The sequence below is a fragment of the Platalea leucorodia genome (assembly GCF_965183815.1).
Source record: "Platalea leucorodia genome assembly, chromosome: 16".
NCBI classification, from domain to species: Eukaryota; Metazoa; Chordata; class Aves; order Pelecaniformes; family Threskiornithidae; genus Platalea; species Platalea leucorodia.
In genome coordinates this window covers 4,497,682-4,515,314 of record NC_138838.1, presented here as the reverse complement: position 1 = coordinate 4,515,314, position 17,633 = coordinate 4,497,682, and the positions used below count along the sequence as shown (strand labels likewise).

Here is a 17,633-nt window from a genome sequence, read left to right as displayed (position 1 = left end):
AAGTCAAGGACACTTTTCCAGCTTGTTTTCTCTCTTGCTTATAATATGAATAACAGGTTTGCATGTCCTAATTCAAGCTACATTGTTATTCAGAATTGTTTTAAGACACTTCTGTAAGTGACTTCTGACAGCAGCATCTTTTAGATCAGCACCAAGTGCAAGCCAACTAAAAAAACAGCCAGTTTGACATACTAGGTATTGTGATGACTGCATGGAAATAGGTTTCCCTTAACTAACAATTTATATACAGAAAGACTCTATGTGAAAGCCTTTACAAAGGGTTTCTATCAAAATGTCTACTATCTTTCTAAACCTGTACAACCACTGCTAACATTCATGCCCAGGAGAGCAGTTATTTTTATGGAATCCTATTCCATTTAGATGGCTATACTTAGTGTTCTTACAAGGTCTGGATATCTGATCTCTGTTGCAGCTGATATGCCTTGGCCCAGAGAATAGGAAGGAGAAGCAAATATGAACATTTATACTCGCGGGGTGGCCTAAAACTCAGACCTACTAGATTCCGTAAGTGAAAGACCTTGCCAAGACCGGTCTACTGACAGATATCCACACACCACTGAAAACTGAAGCATGGAGCAGGTGCAACACGGTGATAGCACAGGCCTGCATGTGAAGTGTTAACCAGATTCTGTTCCCATACGTTGGGACAAAAAGCAGACAGTGTGAGTTTCAAGAGTCACATGCCCTCTTCCTCACCCAAGCCACCTGCTCTTCTTTCTCCAGGCACCTAACTTCGCACACTCATTTTAGTATTTGGTTTATACTTTCAGAACAGCTGCCACCTTTCAGTTCAGTTCCACTTCATTAGAACCCAATCTGTATGCTGGAAACAAAACGCTGTATTTTATTTTTCTTAATGCTTCCACCCTATCCTACACCCATACTTGAAGCTTACTTCTGCAGAATACCCCATGTGCTTAAAGACTTTCAAAAACCCCAGCCTTACAGGTGGCAAACAAGAACATCCATATAGAAGATGAAAATTTAGCAGAATGCCTATTTGAGGCAAACAAGTTTTACCTACAAAGTTCACTTATTTTCAAACTGTTTACAATAGAGCTTTGGGGGAAGAAAAAAAAAAAAAAAAAACAAAACACACAACTTGTACCAATACTAACTACAAAAGGGACCAAATAATCCTATCTTAGTTGAATATGCATGTACTGTTCTAAGTCTTCCTTGCATTAAAGAAAAAAATCAGAGATACAGAAGAGTCAAGGCAGAATCAGTTATAAATACATGTGGTTTTATTTGAGGACTATTCACTCTTACTTGATTTATCCCAGATCTCTTAAACAAAAAAAAGACATTTATAGCAAATCAATAAATCCTTACAGTTTACATTTCTGCAGCAGATAGCTCTTTAATACTAAAGTTGGAATCACTATCAATCACACAAAGCAAGACATTTTAGTGGGATTTAGGTGATTTAACATCTCCAAATAAAGATCTTATCAATAAAGCAGGAATTATTCTAATGAAGGTATTTTCTCAATAGGTATTCATTTGCTCCTTGTTTCACAGGATTTCCACCAGCATTCTCCTATTCCGCCATTCCCTAACAGAACAAAGTCACTTTACTGCCAGATCCAGATACGTCCATACTTTGGTGTGACTTACAATGCCTTGTTTGGGGGGGGGAAGCAGAGACGGAAAGAACTCATCATTTATGGTAAGCTTGGTTGTTTCCCTGAAAGATTAGTAAGCTGACCTAGCCAGAGCCAACTGGCTGTGACTACAGCTGCCCCATCAAGGGGTAAGCTTATGAAGCAGGTTGTTATTGCTTCATCCTGTTCAAGCAAGTGGTTGAGTCATCAAGCCCCTCCATTCTGAGGTTTAGCTAAACCTCACTTTCCAGAACTGCCAGCATCCCTGAATTTTCACTCTTGTGACTGCTTTCATAAATACTCTTTTCTTTGAAGAGGCAGAGTTCGGCTTATTTCTGCAACAGGAACATTTGCAAAGCTAACACGTGCAGCTAGTATAGTTTGCCACAAGTCACATCCATTATGTTATTTGCAGTGCAACAGAAATTCAGGCTGTTGTACTGCTCAGACTCTAGTCACTGTAACGAGGCATGTGTTTTAGCAATGATATTATCTATAAAGTCAACATGAGCAACGTAGCTTTGATGCTTCTGTCAACACATCTCACAAGAAACAGGATTATCTTATCTGCTATAATGGGGCCCTACACTGCAAGAGTGTTAAGGTGAGTGGTACACACATACTGTATCTAAGCATCCCAAAAAGCATCAGAGCAACGAAGACTGATGGTTATCTAAAAATATGAAAGAGTCCTTTTAAAAAAATGCGGGGGGGTTATAGCATTTTAAGTGATACTGAAGTTAAGTCTGACATGTGCAGGACCTTGGAGTCTTAACTATTCAGGATAATACAGAATATTACTGGTCATACAAACAAACCTCTCCAAGGAAGCTAATAGGCAGACTAGCATCAACTTAATACTTCAGATCAATGCCACTGAAATGATTACCTTATAGACAAACCTACTATAAGCCAGTAAACAGCCAGTACTAAACTGTAAACAAAGGCTTCTTATACCACCAGCCACCCAAGAGATATGCCACCTCAGCTTCCATCTGTAAACGTATCTTAATTCCATAATTCCCTCAGACTGCACTCCTCAAATATTTTAAAAGCAAATCCTATGTAATTGCCAGGAATTCAACTAGCTCAACATTACACTACAAGATTTTTCCACACAAGGAAGTAAAAATTGTTGAACTGTCACATTAAGTATTTAATACAGTTTCCCAACTTGTTAATTTTTAGTTAGACTTTTTAGTTTGAAATAGGAGCTGTATACACTTCAAATTGAAATAATGCCACGTTTCTTATGTTTGAGAAAAACATTAGTGTGGGTTTTTTTGTATGCTAAGTTGGAGAATATTTACAACACAACTTCAGCCAACACAGGCATGGTTATTCCCCTTTTTTCAGTGATCCATGTTTATGTTAAAGCAGACTCGCACTTCTGGTTCCACTGTGTGCTACTGATGTAACTGCATCCTCCCTACATGATTTTGCTGGATGAACTAGACAAGTCTGCCTACTCTAACAAGTCTGTGTCAGCAAGGATTTAGCAGAAAGATGAAATAAAAGCATTCAGAGAAGTGCCTCAGTCTGCAAAACCCTTGGGCTTGACAGCTCTGGAGACTGGAAGAGTAGCTTCACACTCTCAATTGTCTCCTGCCTCCTTTTAAAGAGCATAAAGTTTTGGGGCTGTACAGACAACACAGTTTATCCTCTCCCCACCTCCCCTGGGGGGCGAACTCTGCTAATCTAGTGCTATACTAATCTACATACTTGCTGTTGACTTTTTTGGAAGTTCAGAGGCACTTCATGCCTTTAGTTTTCCCTGCACCTTACCCATAAGAGGAAAGGGACAGGTCATGGCTTCTATTTCACATTATTACCAATCCACAACAAAGAACCTTTCTCCTTCAAAAAAAAAGAACATCTGTAAGAACAAATACGTTTATTGAATTTTAAGAGATTTCCAGAAGCTGCTAGAGCTTACAATTACATTGATTTGCAAAGAAACAGCCATTTAGCTTCACAGATATCCATACAGGAGAACCTCCCTTCAGCTCGAGCTAGTTAGACTAGAGCTCTAACCAGCTTTGGTAGTCAGGGATCTCCACTAAGCAGTTTCTTTAAACACTTAAAACAAATAAAAACTACCCAAAGTTCTGACTATCTTGATTTGAACTGTTCTTGTGCCTAAATGGGGGCAAGCACATGTCAATATAGTAACAGCTACTATGCTAATTCCCTGGTGATATAGCTCAATATTTCATTAGCAAATGCACTGTGAAGCTACCTGGGGGGGGGGGACGACAACAAACCAGCCCACATCTAACAAAGTTATATTTTGTGACTGTCATTGAATATCCCTTCTCCTAGAGCACTACGAGCATCCCGAACATGCCACTTAAGTTGACAAGCATGTTGTATATATGGTGCTGTGGTACTAGTTACCTGCTCAAGTTACAATACAAGCCAGCTTGCTCCAGAAAAAAATAAAGTCCCTCTTCATACACTTATTGGAGCAACCTGGGATTATGTTGTCAAGTTTCGTTCTGTGTTTTGATAAGACCCTTGGTTTCAAGTCTCACTGAGAATCAAGAAGATTTACCAGTTGACCTTCACTTTAACAGTCTTCAAGAATCAAAACAAGTCATTGAAGTGCTACATGCCATAGACACCTATTTTCCCCATAATGCCTTTATTAAGAACGAAATCATATGGGAGACAAAACAGGTAACCATTCTGAGAGCTACTGTTTTACATTCCTTTCTCCTCCTGTCATTGTTTTTTCCTCTTGGCATTGAGAAGAACTATCCAGGCTCTCACCCATTAAAGAATTTCTATATTCCTCAACTGCTCCACCATTATACGGGTTTCAGATTCCCCCTTCAACCTCCCTCCACTTCTGGATGTCTTGCTCCAAGTCTAAGAGCTCCGACTTCAAATCTCTTGTGCTTGAATAATGCTAATTTGACAAGTGAGTGATCTAGAGCAATTTAAACTAGTTTAGATCACATAACTCATATCCACTGCCTGTTCGCTGTCCTCCAAAACCCAACCACTAGGTACAACCCAATGACTCACCACACTCGATACAATGCAAAAGCTGCATGTAGCAGAAAGACTGAAGTATCAGCCCCACCAGGGGAAAGAATACCACAATGTTGATTTTTGTTCTGAGGTAGAACAAGCAGTGTGGGTGTAAACAAAGGGGCACATTGGAGCAGATGAGACTTGGAAGAAGACAGTCAGCAGTAGGGAAGAAGATCAGACATCATGAAGCTCAGTCTCTGCATTGCGACTTCAAATAGCCTGCCATCAGAAAAAGCAGTGTCAGAGTCTAGTTTGAGCTCAGTTTAGATGTTGCTTACATTATCAGAAGAAACTATTTTCTTTCTCAGGTTGGTTACTCCAAATAGGCCTTTTGAAGAGTTCAAGACTCTTCTTCAGTACTCACCACACACTTAAGTATGCACACTTACAATCACTTTTAATATGGTTTCAATTTTGTTTTTAATACATGTAAAAGGATACCAAAGGCACTAATATTACTTAAAACACAAAAACCCCACAAAAGAGTTGCATGTTACATGCAAATGGTTGCAGTACTTGAGTCAGCACAGTTGAATCAGTAGCAGTAATAGGGGTAACTGGAAAAGCTTACCAGTTTTTACCATTACACATGAAGCTTTCAGAAAAGAGTGAGCAGAAAGGTAAACAGAAGTTAACCCCCAAATCTAACAGTCTACAAGTCTACTTACATATCCAACCAGCCTGTGCTTACAGAAGGTCTTAAGACCTCACAAGACAAGAAAAAAAAAAAAAAACACAACACACTACACAACAGAAGCTGACAGCTAACACCTATTATCGAGAGGCTTCAGCTAAATGTCACTTTCTTTCAGGGAGCACAATTAGGTGGTTAAAAGAGAAATTACAGATAGCAGAAGAACTGTATTAGGTTACCAAATGCTCATTTTTAGCAACTTAAAGAGGAACTATTCTACACTATTGCTTCCCTAGAGGCATCATTTATAGGAAAGAAAAGCTTCACATCAAATCCAGTCTGGGCTCTTGTAGTAAGCTATACCTAGTGTTATTAACATAGCCAAACATGCAGAAACCTCACTGAATGTCAGTAACAACTTCAGTAGTTACTAAGGCATTAAGAGGTACATGCTCATGTTCAGGAGTGCAGCCACAGTATGAGATTTTTTTTTTTTTTTTAAAAGAATGTCACCTTAAAGGGGTAAAAAAATCCTGTGGTAATAGTTAACTATGTTGAAGTTTCTCAAACTATAATCAACTAAAAACCAGAAGACAGTGCTGGACATTGAAAAAGCACATCATCTAGCTGGCTATACCTGGTTATGCAACTTCACCTCCTTAGCAGTGTTGCTTTCCGTCCTTACGCTTTCAAAGACATTACTGAAGTCTCAGGCCAAAATCTTCCACCAGGAATTCCTGTGCCACCCAGTGACCCCGTCCCTTTGTACGGCTACTCAGCAAACTTCAGCCAGCGCTGTATTTGCCTGAGTTTAGGTACACCTAGCACACATTTCCTTATCGGGGTATGAAGCAATTTTTACGTAAGGGGCGAAAACGGCCATCAGATTCGCCCAAGGTGCCGGGCAGATCTGTGCGTTTTCTCGAGGGGATTACTGTATCCCGGCCGCAGACAGCTCGAAGGCAGGGGATGCGGGGGAACATGTGGGAGCGGGGGAGGGAGTGGCGGCAGGCTCCGCGCCGCACCCGGCTGCCGGCTCGTTTCTCTTTAAATCTGGCAGCGAGCGACACATGGAGCTGCATTGTGCGCCCCGCCGCCCGGGCGGCCCGGCGCATGCGCGGCGGCGGCGGGCCGGGCCCAGCCAGGCCCCCTCGGCGGCGGCGGCCCAGGCAGGGCCGGCGCTCACGGCCGCCCGCCCGCCCGGGGACAAAGGCAGGGGGCGGGGGCGCGGCGACGCGGAGCCAAGCTGCCACCCCGCTCCGGCCTCGGCGGCGGGGTCGGGCCCGGCGCTCCGGCCCTTCCCGTCCCCCCTCCCCACCCCGAGCCCAGTCTCCAACTCCTCCTTCCCCGCACCCGTCCCGCCCTCTCGCCCCCGGCGGACCCCCCCCGCCCGCAGCACACGGCGGGCAGTCCCGCTCACCACCCCCCCCGCCCGGATCCCGGTCCTGCCCGGTCCTCTCCCGCCCCGTCAGTGCCCGCAGAGCCCCCGGGTCTCCTCCTGACAACAAAGGGGGAAGCGGCCTCCCCCTCCCGGTCCGCCCTCCCCGGCGCAGGGCACGGGAGGCGAGGGGGGGGAGCCGGGGAGGGGAGGCGGGACGGGGGCACCTCAGGTCCCCACAGGAAGGTGTGCGAAGCGGGGCGATTCACCCCGGCCCTGAAGTACCGCTTCCGGAGGGGAACCCTCCCTCCTCCGCTCCTCTTCGGGGCTTGACAAACATCCCCTCACGCCACCGAGACTTCCCCGCACGCATCGCCCGCCGCGGCGGGGAGGAAAGCTCCGGCTCCCTTCTCCCCCCGCTCCCCGCCCCGGGGAGACAGGGCCGCAGGAGAGATCGGGGAGGCCGCCAGGCAGCGGGGCGGGGGGCCAGGCGAGCAGGGCCGCCGCCAACCCCCGCTTCCCCGACGGGACGGGGGCAGCGAAGGAAACGCTCCCCCCCGCCATGACGGCCCTCCGCACCCCTCCCCCCGGCTCCCCTGGCAGCGATGGCCAGGCAGGCTCCCCCTCCCCCGCTCGGCCTAGTTCCCTCCGCTCCCGGCTGGGCAGGGGAGCGGCGAGGGGGGGCCGGCGTCTCCCCTTCCCCCTCACACACACCCCCCGCCGGCCGCCCGCCCCCTCCCCCGAGCCGGCGCCCCTTCCCCCACCGCAGGCCCCGTCCCCTCAGAGGCCGGCCGGCCTCCGCTCCCCTCCCCGCCGCTCCCCCGCGGCGGATCGCCTCCCTCCCCCCGGCCGGCCCCCGGCCCGCGTACCTGCCAGTTGTCTCCGCAGTAGCAAGGCGGACTGGAGCTCCGTCATTCTCCCCCTCTCTGCCCGGGGAGGGAGTCCCAGCGGCGGCGGCGGGGACGGCGCGGCTCCTGGTGCTGCGAGCGCCCGAGGCGGCGGCGAGTGGCCCTCAGCCCGCCCCCACCGCGCCCCCCGGGGGTCTGGCTCCGCGCCGGCCGCCGCCGCAGCACGCAGGGTCCCTGGCAGGGGCGAGCGGCCGTGGCTCCGTGCCGCCCTCCTCCTCCTCCTCCTCCTCGCCCTCCTCCTCCTCCTCACCGCCGCCACCTCCTCCTCCCCCCGCCCGCGAGGAATTTCACTGCACTCCGGGCCGCGGCGCGCAGGCGCACTCTAGCCCGGCCGCCGGCCCTTCCGCGCCGCCATCTTGAGAGGGGCTGCGGGGCGGGGAGGCGGGTCGAGCGGGCTGTCGGCCGCCATGTTGAGAAGGTCCTTCCCCCCCTTCCCTTTTAAAGCCCTAGCCTGCATGGAGGGAGGGAAAGAGCTACTGCTGGGGAGGACTTTCCTCTGGAGGGGCGTAATGCTCCGTCCCTCCACAGCACGGTGGTTGTGCTGCTGGCTGCCTTCCTGGCCGCCTCGGCTCGGCATCTCACTGAGGGTCTTCTCCTGAGGGACAGCTGGCTGCTCCCTGGGAGAGACACGTCTTCCCTCAGTTACCACACAAGACTATTCTCAGACACAGGGCAGTAAGTAACAAAAGCTATCTGGGCATTTTGTCCCTCCTCAAAGCCTTGCTTGCCCTTAGGCTGCAGCCATCTCCCCAACTCAGGAGTTTTTGAGGAGGGGCTAAAAAGAGCAGCTAAAAAAGAACAGGCTAAAAAGAGTTAGCAGCTGCTGCATGAAAGTTGCTCATGCAGGATTGCTGCAAAATGTAGAAGATTTTTGTCTGTGGGTGTGATGGGGATGCTTGTGTGAGGGGGAGCGCGCTGCTGCACTGAAGATGTGCCCAGGAAAGAAAAAGAGGTATAAAACTGGACTAGAAGGCAAACCCCTTCTTGTGCTTCTGAGGTAAAGGGGCTCTCCTGCATGAATTTATCCCTGAAGGATGTAGGCTTGATTTTGGATCTCCAGCAAAAGCCTTCAGAAAAGGAGCTTTTAGAAGATGACTGCCAGTCTGAGGACAGGCACTGCTGAGAGGAAGACCTAAAAATTCGGATAGTTTATCCCAAAGAATTAAGAAAATGGCCAGGGAAGGACGGACAAAGATACAAATTGTCTGTAATTCATGTGTTGACTGTGAAAAATGTACTGGGATAAACAGGTGTGTGAGACTCTAAAATAGAAGGTGCTCTGCTCCTCTGCCATAGGCTTTGAGCGTCCTGTTGGATTGTCTGAGTTTACGTTTTAATTCTGAAGGACATGCAGTTTCTGGCTAATTGGATGAACCATTATTACTAGTGATAGAAAGTAGGAAATTCACTGCTCTGTTGCAGAAAGAAGTTACAACAAAGGGATTTATCCTGTATCGGTTTGCCAAAATGTTCAAATCCCTTAGAAAAACAGCTCTTTTTATTTTTTATACTACAAAGGGTTTATTTTGTTTGTGAACACCAAATTTGGCTTGCAATGAAGGAAAGAGAACGAGCCTATAAGAGAGATGTTTTTAGTTGGCAATGCTAAAGTCATTTCCCATGCTGCAATTTGGAAGGCCTAGTAGAGTCTGAGAGTTTCATTACTGTGCTAGGACAATTAATCAGAATACTATTCCCAGATATTCTTGCAGTTCTGATTAAATCTGTGTCCTCTTCAATGATTAAACTAGGATGATACAAGACATCCCACAGTGTATGCTGCTATTACTGAAATTCATCTCATAAATGGTGTTCTTAGCCAAAGAAAGTCTTTGTGAAAGTCTTTCTCCTTTGTAGGTTGACTCTAGTTCCTAAATGTATTTTGTATTTGTGTTTTGTATTGCTTCAGTCAGGTTCATTCAATCTTAAAAAACAATCTATCCATTTAAACATAGAAGGCTATCATGTGCAAGTGCATTTTGTAAACTTATTATGCTAAGAGACAGTCACCCAGATTGGAATTCAGGCGTGTTGATGGGAAGTGACACTATTGTGGATGGTATTTCTCTTTCAGGAATAAAAGGTAGGTTTTTTTCACAATGTCAGTTAAGCCAGCACTAAATTCACTCACTCAACTTTCTGTACCTGATGTCAATTCAGGCATGAGTACACATTTCTGACAGTTCTATTAATAGAGGACCTAACTACAGCATCGAAGACTGAAAGGTTATATGAAACAACTCTATTTCTATTACATTCTATTAATCAAAATCCTGAATTGTTCACCATCAGGTCACTCGCTGGCAGTCATCTTACTTAAGAAGGGAAGTTTTCTATGGTCTCCTATGGCTTGTGTATGATTTTCCTTGTAAGGAACATAGGAGGCTGTGGGTTGGGAGAGAAAGGATATGGTTTAAGCTGGCACAGATGACCTGGATTCCTTTATTCTTGCAGCAGATTCAACCCTAGTTTATAAAAGTAATATGTGTTTCATTATAGGAAGCATTGGCAACTTAAAGTACTCTAACCTTGCTCTGTCACATCACCTTGTGTGCAGCTGCAAAATGTAGAACATGGCTACTGCTGGTGAGGGCAGGTGTGTGACCGAGACATAAACTCGTTTAGTGTTTCCTTACAGCAATAAAGACTCCATGGAATCCTGTCATCAAAATGAAGCCGTCATGCCATAGCAGAGTGGGAACTCTGTTGGCTCACAGTTCGTGTTGCCTGTCCTTAAACACAACAGGCTATCTGAAAAGAGATAAAAGCCTTTCCCTGGCTAGATGAAGTGATCTTCTGTTCTGTTAATATCTACTTTCTGTACTCCCTATGCACAAACACCTTATCCTACTGTTTGCTGAGGCAATATGCAGTACATTTTAGGAAAAGATCTCAAGACAGGAGAGATTGTTTTCTTAAATTTGTTTTACTGTCTCTGGCATGCAGCCTTTCTGCAACCGTCTCTCCCATCTCTGCATTAAATGGAAGGCCACTAAGAATTTAGATTACTTTCTCTTTCCTGAGACCATTTCTCGTATAATGACTGTTCAGCTCTTACAGCCATTTGCTGTGGTCCTCACTGCATTAATCTTTTCCCTTGGCAAGGGTATATTATCATAATTCTTCATCTTGTGGATAGAATAGGAAATCCTGGAAGTTTTTCTGTCACCTTAAAAAGGATCAAGGTTTCACATTCAGCATCTTACTTTGCTTGAATATGATGTCTTTCGTTTGACTTTCTCCCCCAATTCCTCATTCACGACACAAATCACAGATTACACTAGTAGAGAGTTTCTGTTCAGTAGAGAGTCTTCCAGCTGGATTCACACTGTTAGCAACATCTGCTCCCCGACTTCAGCTTCTTGGCAAAAACAAAAAGCTGATGGTAAGATAGGCATAGCTCCCTGTAACATGTTCTGCAATGTTCATCTAATTTTATATGCTGGAGTCAGTGAAGAGACATTTTAAATGGTAGCAATGCCAGGTATCAGTTTTTAGGCTTAAAAAAAGTTCCTGTTAGGGAAACAGGGACCATTTATACATCTGTTACAATGTTTGCAAGCTTGAGTTTCTTGCAGTTTATATCTAGCAAACAAGTTGTTTTCTGAACAGTAAAGGTTAAGTATTTTTAAGGGCTTATATTCTGGATCCCGATTGTCACCAGGAAAAACTATCAGTTTGCTGACCTGTGGCGTACCGGTCTACCCCCATACACTTGTTTTTGCTGTGCATTCACTGATACATGAGTAGTTTGCTCTAAGGAGTCTCTCTTCGAATGAGCCTTGATTGAGCTTGCTTGTGAGTAGTAAAATCCAAATTACTTCTTCATATATTGTATGCAAAGGTAACATTTGGCTACCACCACGGATGTGTACCATAAAGGCAAATGCTCTGAAAATTCCTTGTTAAGAGAGAATTTGGGAAAAAGGAGACAGCAATTTACTGTATTTTGTCTTCGATTCATAGCTCCCTGCTGGCTTGAATAAGAGCGTAACAAGGACTAAAAGCTGGTTCGTTTCCAGTTAGGTATGACCTATAAATAAAGTAGGGGACTAAACCTGGGCTGAACACATCAGTCTGGCCAGAAGTATTTTGTGTAAGTTCAAGGCTACTCTTCCATAACAAGTTCAAAAGTTTAACTGTTACTCAAATGTTGTTGGGCTCATGTTTCACTGGGAAGTGTGTGTGTGTGTGTGAAGAAGGGGGGTTTCCTGGAAAAAATGGACCAGTGAATCGGTAGAGAAACCTGGTACGGGAATTGCTGCAGCTGCTACAACACATCTCTTCAGAACATACCTCCGTGCAGAGTATGATGAAAATGTTTATACTTACTTGTATTGTAGCGATGTTTAGATTCTCCAACCAAGATCAGAGTCCCGCTGGGTTAACACTAATCCTTGATGATCTCCTGTAGAGGTAAGAATCTCCATTCTTCCGTAAGAGTCCGAATAGTTAGGATGGACATGTGTGGCAGTCCATGGTGCTAAAATGTCTTGCCTAAGATGCCAGAGCAAGCCTGTACTAGAGCCAGAAATAGGAGCTGGTCCTGACTTCCATTCCCTGATACATGAAACCACAATGGCTTTAATGTTCAAACCTTGCCATATGTCTGTCTGTCATTCCTTAATAAATCCAGCAGTATTCCACCTAGGTCACTGACCACAGATAAAGGTTTCGGTTGTGGCATGAAGCGTGGAAAATGATTGCTTGCGCCAGGGAGAAGGTATGTAGATGTAGACTAAGTTGTGCACTGAAGGGTGACACCTACAGAAAGTGTTTTGGCATGGCTTTTGGATAAGATTTCTGGTATGAATCAACATCGACAGGAATGGTTATGGTAAAACAGTCTCTGAAACTGCAGGAAATCCTTATGGATTCTTATGGTGGTGTTGACTCAGACTTTTGGCAGGAAGGCACTGTTTAAGACCTGGGTAAACCAGAATGACCTTGTTCTAAACTTTATTTGTATAAGCTTAAACTATTACTTAAACAGATAGCATTCTCAGCTGGGAAACTGAGACTTTGCCTAGTCATTAATGTTAGGATCAGGGTAAAATGCCCACCTGAGAGGTGTTCGCTTTACACAACACGGACATAATTTCTTCAGAATACATTGGATTTATTCCCTTATTATTATTAGTGAGAAACAGTTGACTTTGAAATAAGACAGCAAACGAAAGCAGCAGAAATTAAAGTAATGATGAAAGACTGGCTTAAATGCCAAAATATTATGCGAAGGGTTAAACTAAAATGAAAATTGCAATTTTCTAGCTCATACTTCTAAAGAACTAAGTGTGACACATTTTTGCTTTCCTACCTGCAAAGCCTGACCTAGCTGACAATCAGTTTAATATACCTGATGGAAAGCAGTCATGAGATCCACCGCTGTGTCAGTTTTCAATCCTTGGAACAAATACAAGGATGTGAAATATGAGGCAGGTAGGAATTGATTTGCCTTTTCTGAAATGCTGGCATGTTACTGGAAGAAAATAAACATCAGTATTCTTACTTGAAGAAAAGAAGGACATATATTTGAGAATGGTTATTTGTACATAAATTTGATGCCAGCAGTTAAAATACTATTTTCACTACTTCCTTTTTCTATTGTTGGCTTAAACCAGAGGTTTAAATGATTGATTTATGATTTAAAATGGCAAGCAGGAAATCTTAATTTACATGACTTATTTTAGTCCTGTGTTACATTTATAATTCTTAATTCTTTTCTTAAGTAAAAGCAGATTCCTTGTATTTGGCAGGATGTTACTTTTTGTCACTCAGAAGGAGAGGAGTAGTCATTGATTTAAGATATGTCAACATATATCTGTTCAAACTTTTGATTTTGTTTTTTTAAGTTGTTAAATACTGTTTGAGATCTTTTGTTTATTAGATGCTGTGAGCTTTTAACTGATGATTTCTGTTAAGTTACATTTAGATTGGATTCAGTTAAAATGCACAAAAGAATCATTAATGAGAGATGAAAATTTGTTTTTAGCTCCCCCAACTTCCAAGATATTAATACTACCAGATCTTATCCTCCCACAAGTTAGAGCTAATCATCCTGCATCTTGATTTTGCTCATAGTTTGGAAAAGGGAAAAACAAGCTGGCTTCCTTTTTCAAATCCCAGTTTAGTTCTCATCTCTGAATGAACCAGTAATCAAAATGAACTTGTTGAATAAACTGAAATGAAGAATTCACTTTCTTTCTGCACCTGCAGACGAAGCTAGTGTTGTAAAAAGCTCGTTCAGCACTCGACATGCTATTTCTAGCCCCTTACTCAGAAACACCCACCAGTTTGGTGTTTTGACTTTCTCTGAAATTTCTGCAGCAAGCCTGGACTGCTTGGATATTTTGTACTTAGTGATTCTAGATTTCACTGGAGTGTAGGCTGCCCTTATTTCACATTTTATTTTAAATAGGGCTGTTTTTAAAAGGACAGACATACTTGGTTTAAAATAAAGAATGACACTTTTTAAAAATTGTTTTGCCTTTTAAACTGGTAAATTCTTTGCTTTTGCTCACATTTTGCAAAACGTATCACAGTTGACACCTCAAATTGTGGTTGATAATTGTTGGTTAGGAGATATATACAGTACTCTGCCACAAAGTTAATTTTTTCCTGGAATCATCTAGAACAGTACACTTGAAGTTGAGATATACTCGTATTTGTACGTGACGTGTTCTAGCGCCTTTGCTAGTACAAAATTAGTACAGTGCACAAAAAGGAAGAAAATATGTATGCATGATGGGTAGGTATTTCGTAGCAAATTGCCATAGAGATTAACAGAGCAATGGATATAAGTGTAACCTGCAGAAGGGCTGTACATGAGCATAAGCAACACGACCTATACTGGTATGGTTCAAGTGGCAAATCCCTTAATGTGAATGCAGTTATACAATATATGAGGATTAGTCCCATATGGGAAGCAAAATAGGTTAAGACAGTGTAACTACAGACATCTGTGGGCTGTAGTGTTATCATATAATACAATATTTGCCTCTACTGGGAAATTATACTACCATAATTCTTATAATATACACAGGTACTCTAGCATTGAATTTAATTTCTACAAAGCCCAAGGAAAAACTGGGCGTTGAAGCAGACAAGGAAATACGAAGCAGGCCTGTTGCTGGAAACAGGTGAGTGGACAAAAGGGGTGAATGCCTCTAACCTGTGGAGTCTGGTACTTTCTTGCTGCGATCTTGCTACAGTGCTGGATTTTTCTGATCTTGATTTCTTGCTCTGTGTGCCTGGTTTGTTTTTCTGTTAGGACTATCCTATGAACTTCTCAGAGGAGGAGAAAAGAGGGGAGGGGGAACGGAGGCAGTGAAAACATGGGTGGCTTGAGTTATATTTGGCTTTTTTGGACAGATTAAGCCCTTTTCTGATTTACACCATCCTTGTTCTGTACTTCTTAATTCTTTCTTAAGGAAGCATCCTAATGAACTAAGTCAGAAAATTTTCTATTGACATAAACCTTGCCATGAGGTAAAGAAAATCTTTTTTTTACAGTTTAGAAAACTGAGTGAATGCAGTTCTACGATTTTGATGAAGCTAATTAAACCCCTGCCACTGTTCTAGACTTTGAAACAAAGGTTCTTCTTAGTTTCATTTAACTTAGGAATTTACGATTATAAATTCTCATAACACTTTTTTTCAAGTAAATATACCAGCTGAAGTTGATATTAATGCTCTTATCGGTAAGAGTCATAGCATTATGTGAGCATTACTTTCTGCTATGTGTTATTTTTAGCTTAAGACAACGGTGTTACATAACAAGGGAACGTGATTGAAAACTAAATATTGACTATTAATGAAAAGCATCTGAAAAGCTACTTTGAAGTATAGACTTTGCTGGTTGCTGGCTCGTAAGAACAAAGAAATAATAGTTCTTCACTGGCGCTGAACTTGTCTTAAGCAAAAGTAGCTACTAAAGCTATGAGAATAAAATCCTTTTATTAGCAGCCTGAGATTCTGTATTATTATGCTGTATCAAAAGTGTGTAAAGTGTGCAAATGCCAGTATGAAAGAAAGGCCAGATTTTGTTCACACATCTTTTAATTTTATATGGAAGACCTTTTGAGACCATCTTCAGACCAGGTAAAATTACTGGTAGTATAAAGAGTGGATGGAAGGAGATTATGAGTGGAATGAATAGAAAGCATGGAAGTGTAAGGTATGAATACGTCTACTTTTTAGTTTAGTATTGCTAAGTAATTAATAAATACAAATTATTCATACCATTGTTTTATTACTGTGGTTGCAAATTTTGTAAAGAATATTGTATGCAAAACAGAGCCTGAAGAACCAAGTGCTGAAGCCTGAAAACATCTTGTGCATTAATTAACAAAAATCAGATGGTACGTAGAACTGTATAAGTGTTTCAAAGTTTTAATGTTTATTGTTTTCTTTCTCCCTTTTAAGGATCAATGGTACCATTTGCTTTAGAGGTAGGGACTTGAGGTCCCTTTGCTTTAGCAAAGGAAATTGGTAGCAGAGCAGGGAATTCTTCCCAACTCTTTGTCTCCCAGATTACCAGTATAACTGATAGACTATCCTTCCCACACTTTACATTTTTTTTCCTCCATGTTCATAGATTTTTTTTGGTTTTGTTTCATTAAAAGCAGATGTTTGACTGGCCAAGTTTTTTACATACTTCTTTATCACTAGCTGATTAAAATCAAACAGAAGATGCCCAGGAGAGGAGTGACTCTGGCCACTTTCTGCATTCATTCTCTTGTTGTTGGAGTGGAAGCTACCCTCTGCCTAAGGTGGGTACCTGTCAGTGATAGTATAGATGCATTTTAATTTCAATTTCCTATCTAAATTGCTTCATAACTTTAAGTACTTCCAAATATTTGCACAATAACTGTCATAAACATCAGCATCCTGGGGTTAGTATAACTAAGAGCTTCAAAATGACAAAAGTTTTCTCTTGTTGCTGGCAGAATTTGTTTCCCAGTGCTAACATTTATGTATGGCTATAGGGAGTTCATGTACTTACCCTTACCAAAAGGGTGAATACAGCTTGCACTTTGCCTTACTGGAAGCATTGAGAGTGACAGTAAATTTTGTTTGTGCAGGATGCTCTTCTGGGAAGTAAAGACATTCTCAATACTAAATTAGATAATTCTTAATTTAAATCTATTTTTATTCAAGTTTTTAATTAACCCTAACCCTAACATTCTCTGCAGGGATTAAAATACTGTGTTCGCTTGCAGAATAGTCTTCTCTTTCAATCTGGAGGTAGAGAGGCTAGGAAAGGCCCCCATTTTTGTTCTGTCCATGCTTGTCTGTTTGTCATTACTTATAATAAATGGCTCCTTATCTGTTATCCTGTCTTCTTAATTAAGAGGGCTCTGGTATATAAAAGTGAAGACTGCAGCGGTCAACTAATGGTTCTTCTGGGGATGAATGTTTCACTGTGGTAGAAAGGTCAAAACATAGGTTAAACAGACATTTAATTCCATAGATTTCTTCCCAAATCCATGCAGATTTCACAGCCCTTTTCTGCTATAATTGTGGCAGAAGCATCCAGAGTCCTAAAATGCAAGAAATCCAATTATCAGGTACAGCAGTAAAAGTGAGGTTGAGCTAAAAAAAAAAGGTAAAGGCAAAAGCCTTTGGTTAGCAAAATGGTATCTTTGGTGCCTAATAACTATAATAGTGACTACAATGCCTCCCTTCTCTTGACCTCCACGAGCTGTTCTGTGCTTGAATAAATCTCAGCTAGAAGAGGAAGTTCTGTTCTAGTGATATGCAGCTTCCTCCTTTGTCTGATGTTAATGCAAAATGTTCTCACTTGCAAAGAAGTTTTTTTCTTTTTTTTTTCTTTTTTCTTTTTTTTTTTTTTTTCTTTCCAGAGAAGAAGGAGGGAAGTTAATAGAATTGGAGTGTGTTCATCTTTTACTGCTTTGTGATTATGGGCTGGAACTGTAATTTCTTCTGCTATGCCTTTTGAGGCAGAATTATATGGATACAACAGAGGAGAATGTTACCTGTGAAATGAGTTATTTAGGTAAGCACCCCAAGAAATTTTTCATAAA

General features: G+C 42.8%; 1 protein-coding gene across 4 annotated transcripts in view; it reads right to left on the bottom strand.

Annotated features, from left to right (window-relative positions):
* UBE2G1 (ubiquitin conjugating enzyme E2 G1) overlaps positions 1 to 7,740 on the bottom strand; it is a 29,253-nt gene extending 21,513 nt beyond the window's left edge. For 3 of the 4 annotated variants that reach the window (XR_014229918.1, XM_082328083.1, XM_082328084.1), the window contains exon 1: positions 7,549 to 7,740. Coding sequence is in view for 3 of the 4 variants with exons in the window: in XM_082328083.1 (XP_082184209.1) it covers positions 7,549 to 7,594 (46 nt within the window). In the remaining variant the exon portion in view is untranslated. Of the gene's footprint in view, positions 1 to 4,658; positions 4,887 to 7,548 lie in introns of all 4 variants that reach the window. The other variant, XM_082328085.1, reaches the window with a different exon arrangement.
* Between the last annotated feature and the right edge of the window lie 9,893 nt (positions 7,741 to 17,633).